Source organism: Scomber japonicus, chromosome 18 (assembly GCF_027409825.1).
Source record: "Scomber japonicus isolate fScoJap1 chromosome 18, fScoJap1.pri, whole genome shotgun sequence".
Lineage (NCBI taxonomy): Eukaryota > Metazoa > Chordata > Actinopteri > Scombriformes > Scombridae > Scomber > Scomber japonicus.
Window position 1 is genome coordinate 27,838,705 of NC_070595.1, and position 14,731 is coordinate 27,853,435.

Consider the following 14,731-nt stretch of genomic DNA (forward strand, 5'->3'; position numbering starts at 1 on the left):
GGAGGCATTTTTACCTTCATACCTTCTGAAACCTTCTGAAACTCTCTGAAACTCTCCACACCCCCCTGAAACCATGTGAAACCTTCTGAAACCTTCTACTGGGCCTTAACTTTACTGTTGGAAATGAACTGAGCACATGGCTTTTTCTTTGTCTTCTGAGTGAGGCCTTCATTGAAATCAAAAGCCTGACTTGAGTTTTCTCCCCCACCTTTTCTTCGAAGCTTCGACCCACGGGACGAGAATCAGACTTCAACCGCGTTGCCTGAACGTCACCCATTGGTTGTGGCTGCTGCTCGGAAGCCAATAGTTTCAAATCTAGCAGCGCCATCTTGAAAATTTCAGGTGCATGCTGGGAAAAATAAAAACACGGATTCTACTTATATGGGCATGAGGCGGAGACCATGGGCGGAGCGGGAGGTTGCTATGGTTGCGAGGGCTGGATCTCGAGGACATTGGGCAATCAACCTGTCAATCAGGACGTAGCCACGCCCTAATGCATACCCTGCTTTATCGTCACATATAAAATCAGGGAGGCCAAAATGTCCCAAATGAACATCAGACTGCATTGAAGAAGGCTTAAACTAGCGATTGAGACCATAAACACATTTTGAAAACGTTTACTGAGGTTAGAAAATCAAGTGAGAAGTTAATGAATTCTCCATTGACTTGTATAGAGACGGTCGCACCCCTGGTGGCCTTTTGATAGAATGCAGCTCTAAGTTACTTCCTGGTTGGCCTCATTTCAGAGGACCAGAACTCCCCGCCTGGTTAAAACACCAGCAGCCGCCACTGATACACACACACACACACACACAATCCTTCATTTTGTTCCTCCTCAATCAAGAAGAAGAAGAAGAAGAAGAGAAGAGTCGGTACCTGTTTGCGAGCTTGGTTGAGTCCATGTAGACGTGCTGGAGTTCACTGCGATAGTTCTGGGCCGCCTCGATGCTTTCTTTCGCCTCCTGCAGCAACACGTCGACCTCCGCAGACATCCTCCCTCCTCCTGATGACACGAGACAACAACACTTAGTAAATACATCAGAGGACGCCGCAGGAATCACTTTCATACACACACACACAGCCACATACGATACTTTTGGGTTCCAGCTTCTCAGTTGTGAGGTTTCTTCGTCGTACAGGTGTTAAACTAAATATGAACAATACAAAAACGTGCAATATGAGGACGTCATCTTGGGCTTTAACCCTTTATAGGACACTCATTGAAAGGAAGGAAGGAGGAAGGAAGGAAGGAAGGAAGGAAGGAAGGGAAGGAAGGAGGGAGGAAGAACAGATGGAAGTGAGGAAAGGAAGGAAGGAAGGACGGAGGAAGGAAAGAAGGAAGGAAGGACGGAGGAAGGAAAGAAGGAAGGGAGGAGAAAAGGAGGGAGGGAGGAAGGACAGATTGAAGGAAGGAAAGGAAGGAAGGACGGAGGAAATAAGGAACGAGGGAGGGAGAAAGGAAAAGAGAAAGGGAAGAAAGAAGGCAGGGAGGAAGGAAGGAAGGAGGAAGGGAAGGAAGGAGGGAGAAGAACAGATGGAAGTAAGGAAGGAAGGAAGGAAGGACGGAGGAAGGAAAGAAGGAAGGAAGGACGGAGGAAGGAAAGAAGGAAGGAGGAGAGAAGGAGGGAGGGAGGAAGGACAGATGGAAGGAAGGAAAGGAAGGAAGGACGGAGGAAATAAGGAACGAGGGAGGGAGAAAGGAAAAGAGAAAGGGAAGAAAGAAGGCAGGAAGGAAGGAAGGAAGGAAGGGAAGGAAGGAGGGAGGAAGAATAGATGGAAGTAAGGAAAGGAAGGAAGGACAGACGGAGGAAGGAAAGAAGGAAGGAAGGACGGAGGAAGGAAAGAAGGAAGGGAGGAGAGAAGGAGGGAGGGAGGGAGGAAGGACAGATGGAAGGAAGGAAAGGAAGGAAGGACGGAGGAAATAATGAACGAGGGAGGGAGAAAGGAAAAGAGAAAGGGAAGAAAGAAGGCAGGGAGGAAGGAAGGAAGGGAAGGAAGGAGGGAGGAAGAACAGATGGAAGGAAGGACAGGAAGGAAGGAAGGACGGAGGAAGGAAGAAGGAAGGGAGGAGAGAAGGAGGGAGGGAGGAAGGACAGATGGAAGGAAGGAAAGGAAGGAAGGAAGAAGGAAGGAAGGAGGAAGGATATTTTGGGATATTTACAGAAGTTTACCAAATATAATTATTTGCCCAATAAAGGGTTAAAGGAGCAACTTTCTGACATTTTACAGCCCAAAATGAATTCAGGAAATAATGAGCAGATGAAATGATTGCACCTCCAGCTTCCATGTGTTGAGTCAAGTGTTGATTCAATAAGTTTAGGTACTCAGGAGTTAGGCATGGGATGATAACCGTGTTCAAGGTATACCAATTATTCGAATAGTAGTATTTGCAGTACTCTCAGTACTAGTAGTATTTGCAGTCTCTCAGTAGTAGTATTGCAGTATTGTCAGTAGTAGTAGTATTTGCAGTACTTTCAGTAGTAGTAGTAGTATTTGGTATTTGCAGTACTTTCAGTAGTAGTAGTAGTATTTGCAGTAGTAGTAGTAGTATTTGCAGTATTCCTAGTAGTAGTAGTAGTATTTGCAGTACTTTCAGTAGTAGTAGTAGTAGTAGTAGTAGTAGTAGTAATAGCATTTGCAGTATTGATTATTGATAATGAAAAGTACTTGCATGGTTGAAGTACTCTCGGTAGTACTAGTAGTATTTGCAGTACTCTCAGTAATACTAGAAGTATTTGCAGTACTCTCAGTAGTATTTGCAGATTAATTGATAATGAAAGTACTTTAAAAGTGATTTAATAAAGACATCGAGAAGACTGCTCCGCTAAAGCTACACACAGAGAGAGGATGTGTGGCAACCTGAAAACCACTTCCTGCTGCTACCAGCCTTTTAGCCTCAGTACCCAGCAGCAGAGAGACCTTTATATTGGCCACCTGTAACACAAAATAAACCCTCCCTTTTTTTAAAATATATTAAAAACAACACATACAATGGATGAACTTATCATATTATAAACACTGATACTCAGAATACACTGTGGAGTCAGATTAAGAAACTCCTTCCTGTGACTTTTTTTAATCAATGATCACTAGAATAACGCTGCTGCTCTGAGTGTTAACGCTAAGCCTTTCAGCGTGTGTGTGTGTGCGTGCGTGTGTGTGTGTGTGTCGTGTGTGTGTGTGTGTTGTGCGCGCGCGTGTGTGTGTGTGTGTGTTTAACATCACACACAGAGTTCATCTGGGGGTAAAACACAGCTTTAATGTCAGCGTTAACGTCACTGCAGTCACGGACGTATTTGCAGTACTCTCAGTAGTAGTAGTAGTAGTAGTAGTAGTAGTAGTAGTAGTAGGGAGAGAGGGAGGAAGGAAGGAAGGACAGAAGGAACGAAGGAAGGGAGGAAAGAAGAAGGGAGGGAGGAGAGGGAGGGAGGGAGGAAGGAAGGAAGGAAGGAACGAAGGAAGGGAGGAAGGAAGGAAGGAAGGAAGGACAGAAGGAACGAAGGAAGGGAGGACAGAAGGAAGGAAGGAAGTAGGAAGGAAGGACAGAAGGAAGGAAGGAAGTAGGGAAGGAAGGAAAGAAGGACAGAAGGAAAGAAGGAAGGAAATAAGAAACAGAGGGGTGGATTTGACCCGGGAGGACGACAGGAAGTTAAATGAAGTGAACAAACAGGCTGTTCACAGAGCAGACAGAATGAAACCTGAAGATGAGTCGAGTTTCCTTCTGACGCTACCCTAAAAACGTCTTCCTGTCGCAGGCTTGTGAAAGAGAGAGAGAAAATATTTTCGGTGCAAAGAATCAAGCAGAGTTTCCTTCCTTCCTTGCTTCCTTCCTTCCTTCCTCCCTCCCTTCTTCGTTCCTCCCTTCCTTCGTTCCTTCCTTCCCTACTTCCTTCTTTCCTTCCTTCCTCTTTCTTTAAATTTTCCTTTGTTTTTCCCCTCCTTTCATACTTCTTTCCTTCCTCTCTCCTTTCCTTCCTTCCTTCCAACTTTTCTTCCTCCCTCATTTCCTCCCTCCCTCCTTTCCTTCCTTCGACCCATCCTTCCTTCCTCCTTTTCTTCCTCCCTCCCTCCCTCCTCCCTACTCCTTTCCTTCCTGCCTCCCTCCCTACTTTCCTTCCTTCCTCCCTCCCTCCTTTCCTTCCTTCCTTCCTCCCTACTCCTGTCCTTCCTTCCTCCTTTCCTCCCTCCCTCGTTCCCTCCTTCCTTCCTCCTTTCCTTCCTTCTCCCCTCCCTCCTTTTTTCCTCCCTCCTTCCTTCTCTTTCTTTCTTTCCTTCCTCTCTCTTTCCTCCCTTCCTTCCTTCCTTTCCTCAAAATCAAACTAAACTAAAACTACTAAATCACTTGTTGAACTCACTAAAATTAAACTGAAATTTAAAAAAAAAAAAGCAAACTGAAAAACTAAATAAAAATAAAAACTAAAAAAAAATGTCAAAACTATACTAACCTCGATGTGAGAGTGAGAGAGAACGCTGCTGCTCCTCCTACGTCAAATCCCCCAGGTTCACAGTTTTAAAAATTAATCTCACAAAATGATGAGATGTGTGTATTGTCTTTTTTTTTGTAAATATGACTTATGATGTATTATCAAGTGTTTGGTTTCAACCTGTTCTTGTTTAAGGAAAGAAAATCACAATAATTGAAAGAAGGAAAGAAGGAAGTAGGGAAGGAAGGACCGAAGGAAGGGAGGAAAGAAGAAGGGAGGGAGAGAGGGAGGAGGAACGAAGGAAGGGAGGAAAGAAGAAGGGAGGGAGAGAGAGGGAGGAAAGAAGGAAGGAAGGAAGGAAGGACAGAAGGAAGGAAGGAAGTAGGGAAGGGAGGAAAGAAGAAGGGAGGTAGGAAGGAAGGAAGGAAGGAACAAAGGAAGGAAGCAAGGGAGGAAAGAAGAAGGGAGGGAGAGAGGGAGGAAGGAAGGAAGGACAGAAGGAAGGAAGGAAGTAGGGAAGGAAGGAACGAAGGAAGGGAGGAAAGAAGGAAGGGAGGGAGAGAGGGGAGGAGGAACAAAGGAAGGGAGGAAAAAAGAAGGGAGGGAGAGAGGGAGGAAGGAAGGAAGGACAGAAGGAAGGAAGTAGGGAAGGAAGGAACGAATGAAGGGAGGAAAGAAGAAGGGAGGGAGAGAGGAAGGGAGGAACGAAGGAACGAAGGACAGAAGGAAGGAAGGAAGTAGGGAAGGAAATTACAGGGGAAAGTTTTTTAAAAGGTTTAATTTTACTATCAACTCATCTCTGACGGCTTCTGATCTGATTTCTGTCCTACGCACTATTGAAATGACAAGTTTGTGACATCGTATCAAAGTCTCTCTTACGCCAAATCAATCTTTTGCTCGGGGGGGGGGGGGGGGGGGGGGGGGGGGGGAAATCTTCGTCAGCGCTGACAGAAGTGACACAACCTGGCCTCCTGTTGCGGTCAGGCCACGCTTCCCTTCAAGTAGGGAAGGAAGGAACGAAGGAAGGGAGGAAAGAAGAAGGGAGGGAGAGAGGGAGGGAGGGAGGAAGGACAGAAGGAAAGAAGGAGTAGGAAAGGAAGGAACGAAGGAAGGGAGGAAAGAAGAAGGGAGGGAGAGAGGGAGGGAGGAACGAAGGAAGGAAGGACAGAAGGAAGAGAGGAAAGAAGAAGGGAGGGAGAGAGAGAGGGAGGGAGAGAGAGAGGGGAGGAAAGAAGGAAGGAAGGAAAGAAGGACAGAAGGAAGGAAGGAAGGAAGTAGGGAAGGAGGAAAGAAGAAGGGAGGTAGGAAGGAAGGAAGGAACAAAGGAACGAAGGAAGGGAGGAATGAAGAAGGGAGGGAGAGAGAGGGAGGAAAGAAGGAAGGAAGGAAGGAAGGACAGAAGGAAGAAGGGAGGGAGTAGGGAAGGGAGGAAAGAAGAAGGGAGGGAGAGAGAGAGGGAGGAACGAAGGAAGAGACGGCTTCTGATCTGATTTCTGTCCTACGCACTATTGAAATGACAAGTTTGTGACGTCGTATCAAAGTGTGCATGAAGCCTCTCTTACACCAAATCAATCTTTTGCTCGGGGGGGGGGGGGGGGGGGGGGGGGGAGTCTTCGTCAGCGCTGACAGAAGTGACACAACCTGGCCTCCTGTTGCGGTCAGGCCACGCTTCCTTCACTGCGTCTTAAAGAGGAAGTCGCTAAAAACGGGCCGTGTCATCTCCGCCACGTACAGTACTTTATACGCACAGTATCAGCAACGTGGCTCAGGAAGCAGCTTATATATTACTCCACTGTGGTGCACGTAGCATGAGTTAAAGTAGCTGTATGTAACAAATATATTCCAAGTAATCATAAAATTGTCCTAAATATCACCAGACATTAAGGAATCATGTTCATTTCAAACACTGATATCACTGACAGTCGTAGTCCAGCCAGAATATTCACAATTGAAAAGCTCAGTTGCAGCCCTCAAGTAATGTTTATGTTAGCATTCTGTGTTTTGGCCTGATGCTCCACCCACCACCTAGCTACCAATCACCAAGACAGTACTGATGCTCCACCCACCACCTAGCTGCCAATCACCAAGTCAGTACTGATGCTCCACCCACCACCTAGTTACCAATCACCAAGTCAGTAGCGTTTCAGCATCCAGGTTGCCAGGTGCCAATGAGCTGCAGCTAGGAACACTGCAGATAATGTCTGATGTTACAAAACCAAAAAAGCCTCATTATGACTCTCAAATACGTCGTGACAATTTGAGAAACAAAACCAGGGTATGTATAGGAGACGCCTTTGAAACATGGAGACGGTTAAAGCGTCATACAGCACTCAGCTGCACCCGCTGATACGGAGGAGGATATGCAGGATCACGTCCAACAACTGGCAACCTGTGTGAAGGGAGGGGGGCGAGGAGTAACAGCTCTCTCCAGTGTTTTGAACGTGGGCCGTAGTACCATTTCTAAACACTTGGTGTCAGAGTTACATACTTCAACTTTAATCCAGTAAGGACTTATCTATAGCATAACTACAGCCTTTATCTGCTGTTTATAAAGTAATCACAGCTATTTATAAAGATCATAAGATGTGATTTCATGCTGTCATGACAACTCAAGCTTATGTCACGGCCCAGTTTTAGTCAATTACCACAAAAAACGGGGTGTAAATTGCACTTGTGTATAAGTCACGGTCTATTTAATGGAGTGTCATGCTGGGGAAAAAACTCTTTTGTATTAAAGACTAAAAAGGTAGGGCTGCTCAGTTATGTAAAAAGAAATCATAATCACGATTATTTGAGTCAAAATTGAAATCACGATTATTAAAACGATTTTTTTTTTACATTTTAGAAACATGCTGCATTTATTGGACATTCGGCTTAATTCATTTTCTCTCCCAGCAGCAGCCTTTTATCTGCCGCTTAACGCAACACACACAGCAGGAAAATGTGCCTTCTTTCCTTCCTTCGTTCATTCCATCCTTCCTTCCTTCCTTCCTCCTTTGCTTTCATTTTTCCTTCTTTCCTTCCTTCCTTCCTTCCTGTCTTATTCTCCTTCCTTCCTTCCCTCCATCTTTTTAATGATCCGGCCCACATGAGATCAAATTGGACTGTATGTGGCCCTTGAATGAAAATGAGTTTGACGCCTCTGACCTACAGTGTGTGCATTTATACGCTTACGTGAATGCAAATTATGCAGAGACACAAAATTATGCAGGTATGTGCTCGCTCCTTTCACTCGCCCACACACACTCTCTCTCTCTCTCTCTCTCTCTCTCTCTCTCTCTCTCTCTCTCTCTCTCTCTCTCTCCCCCTCTCTCTCCCTCTCTCTCTCTCTCCCTGTCTCCCTCTCTTTGTCTCTCTCTCCCTCTCCCTCCCTCCCTCTCTCTCTGTCCCTCTCTCTCTCTGTCTCTCTCTCCCTCTGTCTCCCTCTCTCTCTCTCCCTCCCTCCCTCTCTCTCTGTCCCTCTCTGTCTCCCTCTCTGTCTCCCTCTCTCTGTCTCTCTCTCTCTCTCTCCCTGCTTTTATAGTCTATCTATTAGCAGAGTTCACACATCTTGTTTTCCTTGAGGCTTCGGTTGAGTCTCCCTATTTAATCCCGTAGTTTATAATCAATCCAAAATCTACTGAGGGACTAAAGTGAATGCCGGGAGCTTAGCAAAGCAAACATCAAGCTGCTACTTCTTAAAATGAAGAATCTCGTCCCTGTTTATATAACTCAGGTGCGGTTACGAGCTTTCCTTTAACCCTTTCGGTATTTGTTTTATGCTTTTGATGTAAAACATGCAGCCTAAAGGGACTTAAAACCCCAGCAGCCGGGGTATTTGGGTCAACCTGCATGGGAAGATGACCCACTGTCCTGCTGGGACACGTCAGACAGCCTGCGCACAGTGTCAGAAATGTGTCTCCGAAAAACAATGCAGTCGCACCGCCCGGCCCGGCCTGGCCGAGGCACCACCGGTCGAAGGACTACTTTAAGAAAATGTGACAGGAGATGGAGAGGAAAGACATTTATCTGATAGGATGCAGCTCGGGCTACAGAGGAGGATTCTCAGGTGCTGGCGATCGTAGTAAAAAACTATATATAAAACTTATATAAGGGTCAAATGATGCAATGCAATGATACAACCCAGTGTCAATTGGTGTAACCAGTATTTTTTTTCATAAAAATCTGATTATATGCAGGAAAATAAATGTAGACTAAAGAGTGGAATTAATATAATCCACTTTTACAATGCAACACTACGTTTTCTTTAACCAATTTTACATAATTTGTCAAAATCTTATTTAGAAAAAATGGTTATTATTTGTATAAGTACACTAAAATATTTCATATCTGTCATTCTTTTGTGGGTTACACCGTTTGACATTTTCAGGAGCATTCAGTCTTACTTTTGGTTAATGTAATTTCAAATGACAAAAATACAAACTGTATTATTGTTCAGGATCAAATGTGACCCGTTTTTCCAAATGACAGCTGTGAAATCACCAGATACACAATTAATTCTTTTAGTTGGACTGTTCCTAAGTTTACCCATAGTATACAGAAATGGAATAAAATACATCCTTTTTTTTTTTTATTTAGTTTTGGTGCCGCTGATACACCTTTTTGTACTGTTAATCCAAATGATGGGGGAATTTATGAATATGAATTATTAGTGTAGAGCAGAGGTGTCAAACTCATTTTCATTCAAGGGCCACAGACAGACGAATATGATCTCATGTGGGCCGGACCATTAAAAAGATGGAGGGAAAGAAGGAAGGAAGGAAGGAAGGAAGGAAGGAAGGAAGGAAGGAAGGAAGAAAGACAGGCAAAAGGAAGGAGGGAAGGAAGGTAGGAAGGACAGATGGATGAAAGGAAGGAAGAAAGGAAGAAAGGAAGGAAGAAAATAAGGGAAGGAAGGAAAGACAGGCAAAAGGAATGAGGGAAGAAAAGGAGGAAGGACAGATGGAAGGAAGGAAGGAAATAAGAAGGGAAGGAAGGAAGAAACGGAGGAAGGACAGATGGAAGGAAGGGAGGAAGGACAGAAGGAAGAAAGGGAGGAAGGACAGAAGGAAGAAAGGGAGGAAGGACAGATAGAAGGAAGGAAGGAAGGAAGGAAGGAAGGAAGGAAGGAAGGAACGGAGGAAGAACAGATGGAAGGAAGGGAGGAAGGAAGGACAGATGGAAGGAAGGAAAAGAACACAGGATGGCAAGTGGGCCGGATCACACCCCTTGGCGGGCCGAACCTGGCCCCCGGGCCCCCGGGCCACATGTTTGACGCCCCTGGTGTAGAGACTAATTATGAGTCACGATATGAACAGTATGTAAAGGGTTAAATCAATTAGTTGTTTGAGCTAATGTCAGAAACCCTTTATTGGGCAAATAATTATATTTGGTAACTTCTGTAAATATCCCAAAATATCCTGCCTTCCTTCCTTCTTTCTTTCCTTCTTTCCTTTCCTTCCTCCCTGCCTTCTTTCTTCCCTCCCTTCCTCTTTTCCTTTCTCCCTCCCTCGTTCCTTATTTCCGCTGTCCTTCCTTCCTTCCATCTGTCCTTCCTCCCTCCCTCCTTCTTTCCTTCCTTCCTTCCATCTGTCCTTCCTCCCTCCCTCCTTCTCTCCTCCCTTCCTTCTTTTCTTTCTCCATCCGCTTTTCTTCTTCCTTTCCTTACTTCCATCTGTTCTTCCTCCCTCCCTCCCTTCTTTCCTTCCTCCATTCCCCTTTCTTCTTCCTTCCTCCATTCCCCTTTCTTCTTCCTTCCTTCCTTCTTTCTTCCCTTCCTCCCTCCCTCCTTCTCTCTTTCTTTCCTCCCCCTACCTTCCTTCCTTCCTTCTTTCCTCCGTCCTTCCTTCCTTTCAATGAGTGTCCTATAAAGGGTTAATGTAAATATCTGCAGGGAGCATGCACAACTAACACGTGCTCTGACTAACAGGGAAGTTATGAAAGGCACTCAGGCATAAACCCATGTTATTATTATTATTAGAGCAGAAGACTGACAAGACAACATCAGACATGTCTACACTCGCTCTGCACAACTTCCGTATTTTGTGCTTAATTACAAACTTCCGCCCACATCCCCCCGAAATAAGGATTTCTCTGCAACTAAATAATGTTGTTAGGTTTTTTTTTTAATGCATATTTTACTCAATTCACGCTGCATATTTCCTCATATTTTCCAGTTTGCATGTCACGAGGTGGCTTGTTTTAGTAGCTGCAGTCCAGATTATCTAACATCATCTAGTCTTGAAGAGAGGGAGGAGAGACTTGTGCCAAACTCGGTTGCAAAATGTTGTATTTTTAAAGTTTAAGTGCTATCAGCAAACCGTAAAACATCATAACACATTGATGTAAGAGTTTATCTGAATGAGTAAAGTGTTGTGGTTAATTCGGCATTGAATTTATTCACCTGGCAACAGATTTGTGCATCAAAAATTTGGCTTTAAGAAGATGAAGAAAAAAGACGAAGTAGCACAAAAACGAATGATTTATCTGATCTGTTATTTAATTAACTTATATTTTACTTAATTCACACTGCATGTTTGCTCATATCTTCCACTTTGCATGTCTTATTAGTAGCTCCAGTCTACATAATCTAACATCTACTCTTGAGGAGGGGGCGGATTTGTGCCAAACTCCGATGCAAAATGTAGTATTTTTAAAGTTTAAGTGCTATCAGCAAACCGTAAAACATCTTAACACATTAAAGTAAGAGTTTAACTGAATGAGTGAGGTGTTGCGGTTAATTCGGCGTTGAAATGATTCACTTGGCGACTGCTTACTGTATAAAATATACTTTTAAAAAATGGAAACAACAGGCGAAATAGAGCTAAGTTAGCTTGTGGCCAAAAGACAATGAAACTCATGCAAACACAATCTCATTAGCTAACCTTCCCCATTCCACAAAAAACAAAGGCTAACCTGTGAAATTATAACGTCTCGTTTCATAGTTTTAAAGACGCTTACCTGTTTTAATACTTTCTAGTGGCCATTTCTTCCCCCTGAAAACTTGTGAATCAGCTCGAAGCCGCCGCTGGCGCTGCTCGATATAAACTGAAGTTTTTCCTCAAGTCCAAAAACGACACTTCCGAGGCTTTAAGGGACGGCAGCCAATCACGGGCGAGATGTTGTAGATTGACAGGCACGTTGGCCAATCGGGAATGAGATGGGCCGCTTTCTCCCCGCCTCCTCTGATCACACAGTGGAGCTGATGAAATGAGTTGATGTGTGTCCAAATCTGGATGTAATGTACATTTATCTCAATATTTTACTTAGGTATAATTTTGAGGTTTACGTCCACTCCACTGTACACTTCAAAGGGAAATATTGTACTTTCTACTCCTCTACTACATTTATTTGACAGTTTTAGTTGCTTTTCAGATGAAGATTTGACACAATGGATAATATAACAAGCTTCTAAAATACAAATACAACTTTTAAAAGGACTGTGTCACCTGGCAAGGTTTCATGAACAAGTTAAACTGTGAGAAGCCAACTGTGGTCATATTTAAAACAGTCATGTATTTAACATCAATCAGCAGCTTCTGTGCAAAATAATATGTAAAAAAAACAAAAAAACAAAAACCTGAGATATAATATTGTTGAAACTGCAGAAATTGTACCAAATAGTACTTAATACATCTCTGGTTGTAAATAGATGATTTATTATAGTGAAGTGATATTATAAATTATATATATAATATATAGGTTATTATGCAGTGGTTTTACTTTTCCAGGGCTGCATGTGGCCCTTCAACTAAAATGAATTTGACACCCTTGTTCTTAATCTTGGGGGAGGGGGGTTAACAAGAAACTTTCAGAAACTATAATGAACAGCCAAATGAATGAATAGAATATAAAAAATAGTCACTCTGAGAACAAAATGTGTTTACTTGTGGCCTTTGGGAAGCTGTTGTGAGTAGTGATGTCGCCACCTTGTGGTTCATAGTGAATATAGCATGTGTGCAGATTGCTTTACTGCAGTTCTCCACTCTGACTTTAAATGTGTGTTTTTTCTTGTTTGTATTACAGTCATAAGAAAGATAGCTGCAGGGAGCATTTATCAGACATTTTACAAGGAGGAAGTCCAACTACTGGACACCCAATTGCAGGAACAAGTGCCTTTTCAACAATGATTTAAAATTGTCCAGTGTTGGTGCTAGGCGAATGTTAGGAGGGAGCGAGTTCCACAGTGTAGGAGCTACCACACTGAAGGCCCTGCTCCCGAAGGTTTGATGTCTGATGTCAATGTACTTATATCATGTGCTGACAGTTTAATGATTTCTTTCTACAGTCGGCGACGCTCTCTGGAGCTTTACATTTCCAAAAACTGGGCTTCTGAAATTGTGCAGATGATAGCATGGACTTGGCATACCTCACTGCAGAGGTTAAATAAATTTCAGCTTGGAGCTTCGTGGTCCTCACCTGTTTCAACCTAATCAACACAGTAGCACTAATATTCCCCCAAGTATCTAAGTAAGTTCGTATGGATCAATTAAGCTATGACGATGTTAATTTATGACCAAAATGTATTTTTTAAAGAAGGACACATTGAAGAAACATCAGCTCACTCACACTGTGTGTAGAGAGTGGACTCGACCTGTCTGGAGCTCTCAGTTAAAAGATGACACATGATGTTTCAATAATATTCACATGCATGTAACTGGAGTTGTTTTTGTTTGTTTGTTTAATCAAATACACAACAGTTACACACACACACACACACACACACACACACACACACACACACACACACACACACACACACAGTACAAACTTCACTCATGAAACAGGGCAGGCTTGGGTGTTTGATTCCTAAACTAAAGACAATGTCAATGTTAAGTTTTATTGCCATTGTATGGTAATGAGCTTAGGTTCGACGTAATATCGACCTAGCATCATATGCACCATGACGTCTATCTAAACACCGCCTCAGCCCTTTTTTTCAATTGGTCGGAAAATAATGTAGTTCAAGCCATCAGCCGAATGTCTTAGTACAGGCGCTAACAGTACCACCAGTGTATCTGGTAAATGACCCCACTAATAATGCCCGGATTGTTATTAAACTTCTACAGTAGTACAAATAGGGTCTTTACTCATAAATCGATGCATTGGAAAGTTTGTAAGTACACCAGGAGTTTATTAATATTAACTCTTACCTGATGGCTTTTATTCTGCTGCTACTGCTAAAGCTGTAAACATCTCATGAAATCCCGCACAGATCTCTAGATGTGCTGTGCAGGATCTCGCAATACTTCGACGATGTTTATCATCAATTTGGGTGATAATCAGTCGACCCCCACTGTGCAGTGTAACACCTAATGTGGCACCTTTCTCGTAATTATGAGATCCTGATCTCGAGATAAGGTGTTTGCACTTCCATAAAAACAAATGTATGTCATGTCTATTATATTAATTTAACTCATTTGTACATATTACTATTTACAGTGTAATTTCATATGCATGTTTGTGCAGTATATTGATACGCGTCTTGTATTGTATTTTGCAGTTTTACAGAAAAGACCACCTGCAGAGCCAAACCTTTTTTGAAGAACACGGTTTCACCTGAGGTTTTGTTACCTATCGTGAGAACAGAATAATAATAATGTAGCAAAGATAAAACAATCTTAGTGTTTCCCTGTTGAGCTGTGTTGGAAGTATAGAAACAAAAAGAAGGACTATGGCACTAAAAACACTGTAACGTTGAGCGTAGAAGACTTGATTTGACTCATTTGGGCGTCTGAAGCTTCATATTAGCTTCAGATCAACTTTTAAATACATTTTTGCACAAAAGGAGGGTGGTTGCAGACGGTGTGTGAGTCTACAGTTTAAAAATCAGAGGAAACGTCCATAAATAAAATATGTGTGTGTGGGTGTTACATTCAACTGATTTTATTGTTGTAAGGTCTCATATAATCTTCAAAAGTATTGTATTTCTTTTCATCGGTTCCCTGGCAGGCTTCGGTCTTATTAAACTGTAACAATGACCACCTCTACGTGAAATCTTAAGATAAATTCAAATGATGTTTTATGTATATGTTAGTTAAATACTGATGCAGTCTTAGTTTGACATTATCATGAAATGTATTCCACCATAACAGCCATTGTTAGCATGCAAGATTTTATTTGATTGAAAAGAATTACAGTGTGACCCCATATTTGTGGTCAGAAATGATTATTAATGACACTGTTATACATGAGTGCACAGATTAGATTTTGATCAGTAAATCATCTCCTGCTGATATGTCATACAGGTTTACAGAGCTTTATATGGCTTTACTTCACTTGATGACACTGCCTACATTATTCCAGCATGTCATATGTGACCATTACAG

General features: G+C 42.8%; 1 protein-coding gene across 1 annotated transcript in view; it reads right to left on the reverse strand.

The window, feature by feature from the left end:
* The window catches only part of crlf3 (cytokine receptor-like factor 3), a 25,235-nt gene extending 13,810 nt beyond the window's left edge, over positions 1–11,425 (reverse strand). The window contains 3 exon segments of the mRNA XM_053338153.1: positions 877–911; positions 914–1,003; positions 11,364–11,425. Coding sequence (XP_053194128.1) covers positions 877–911; positions 914–992 — 114 coding nt within the window. The 5' untranslated portion in view covers positions 993–1,003; positions 11,364–11,425.
* Positions 11,426–14,731: the final 3,306 nt, after the last annotated feature.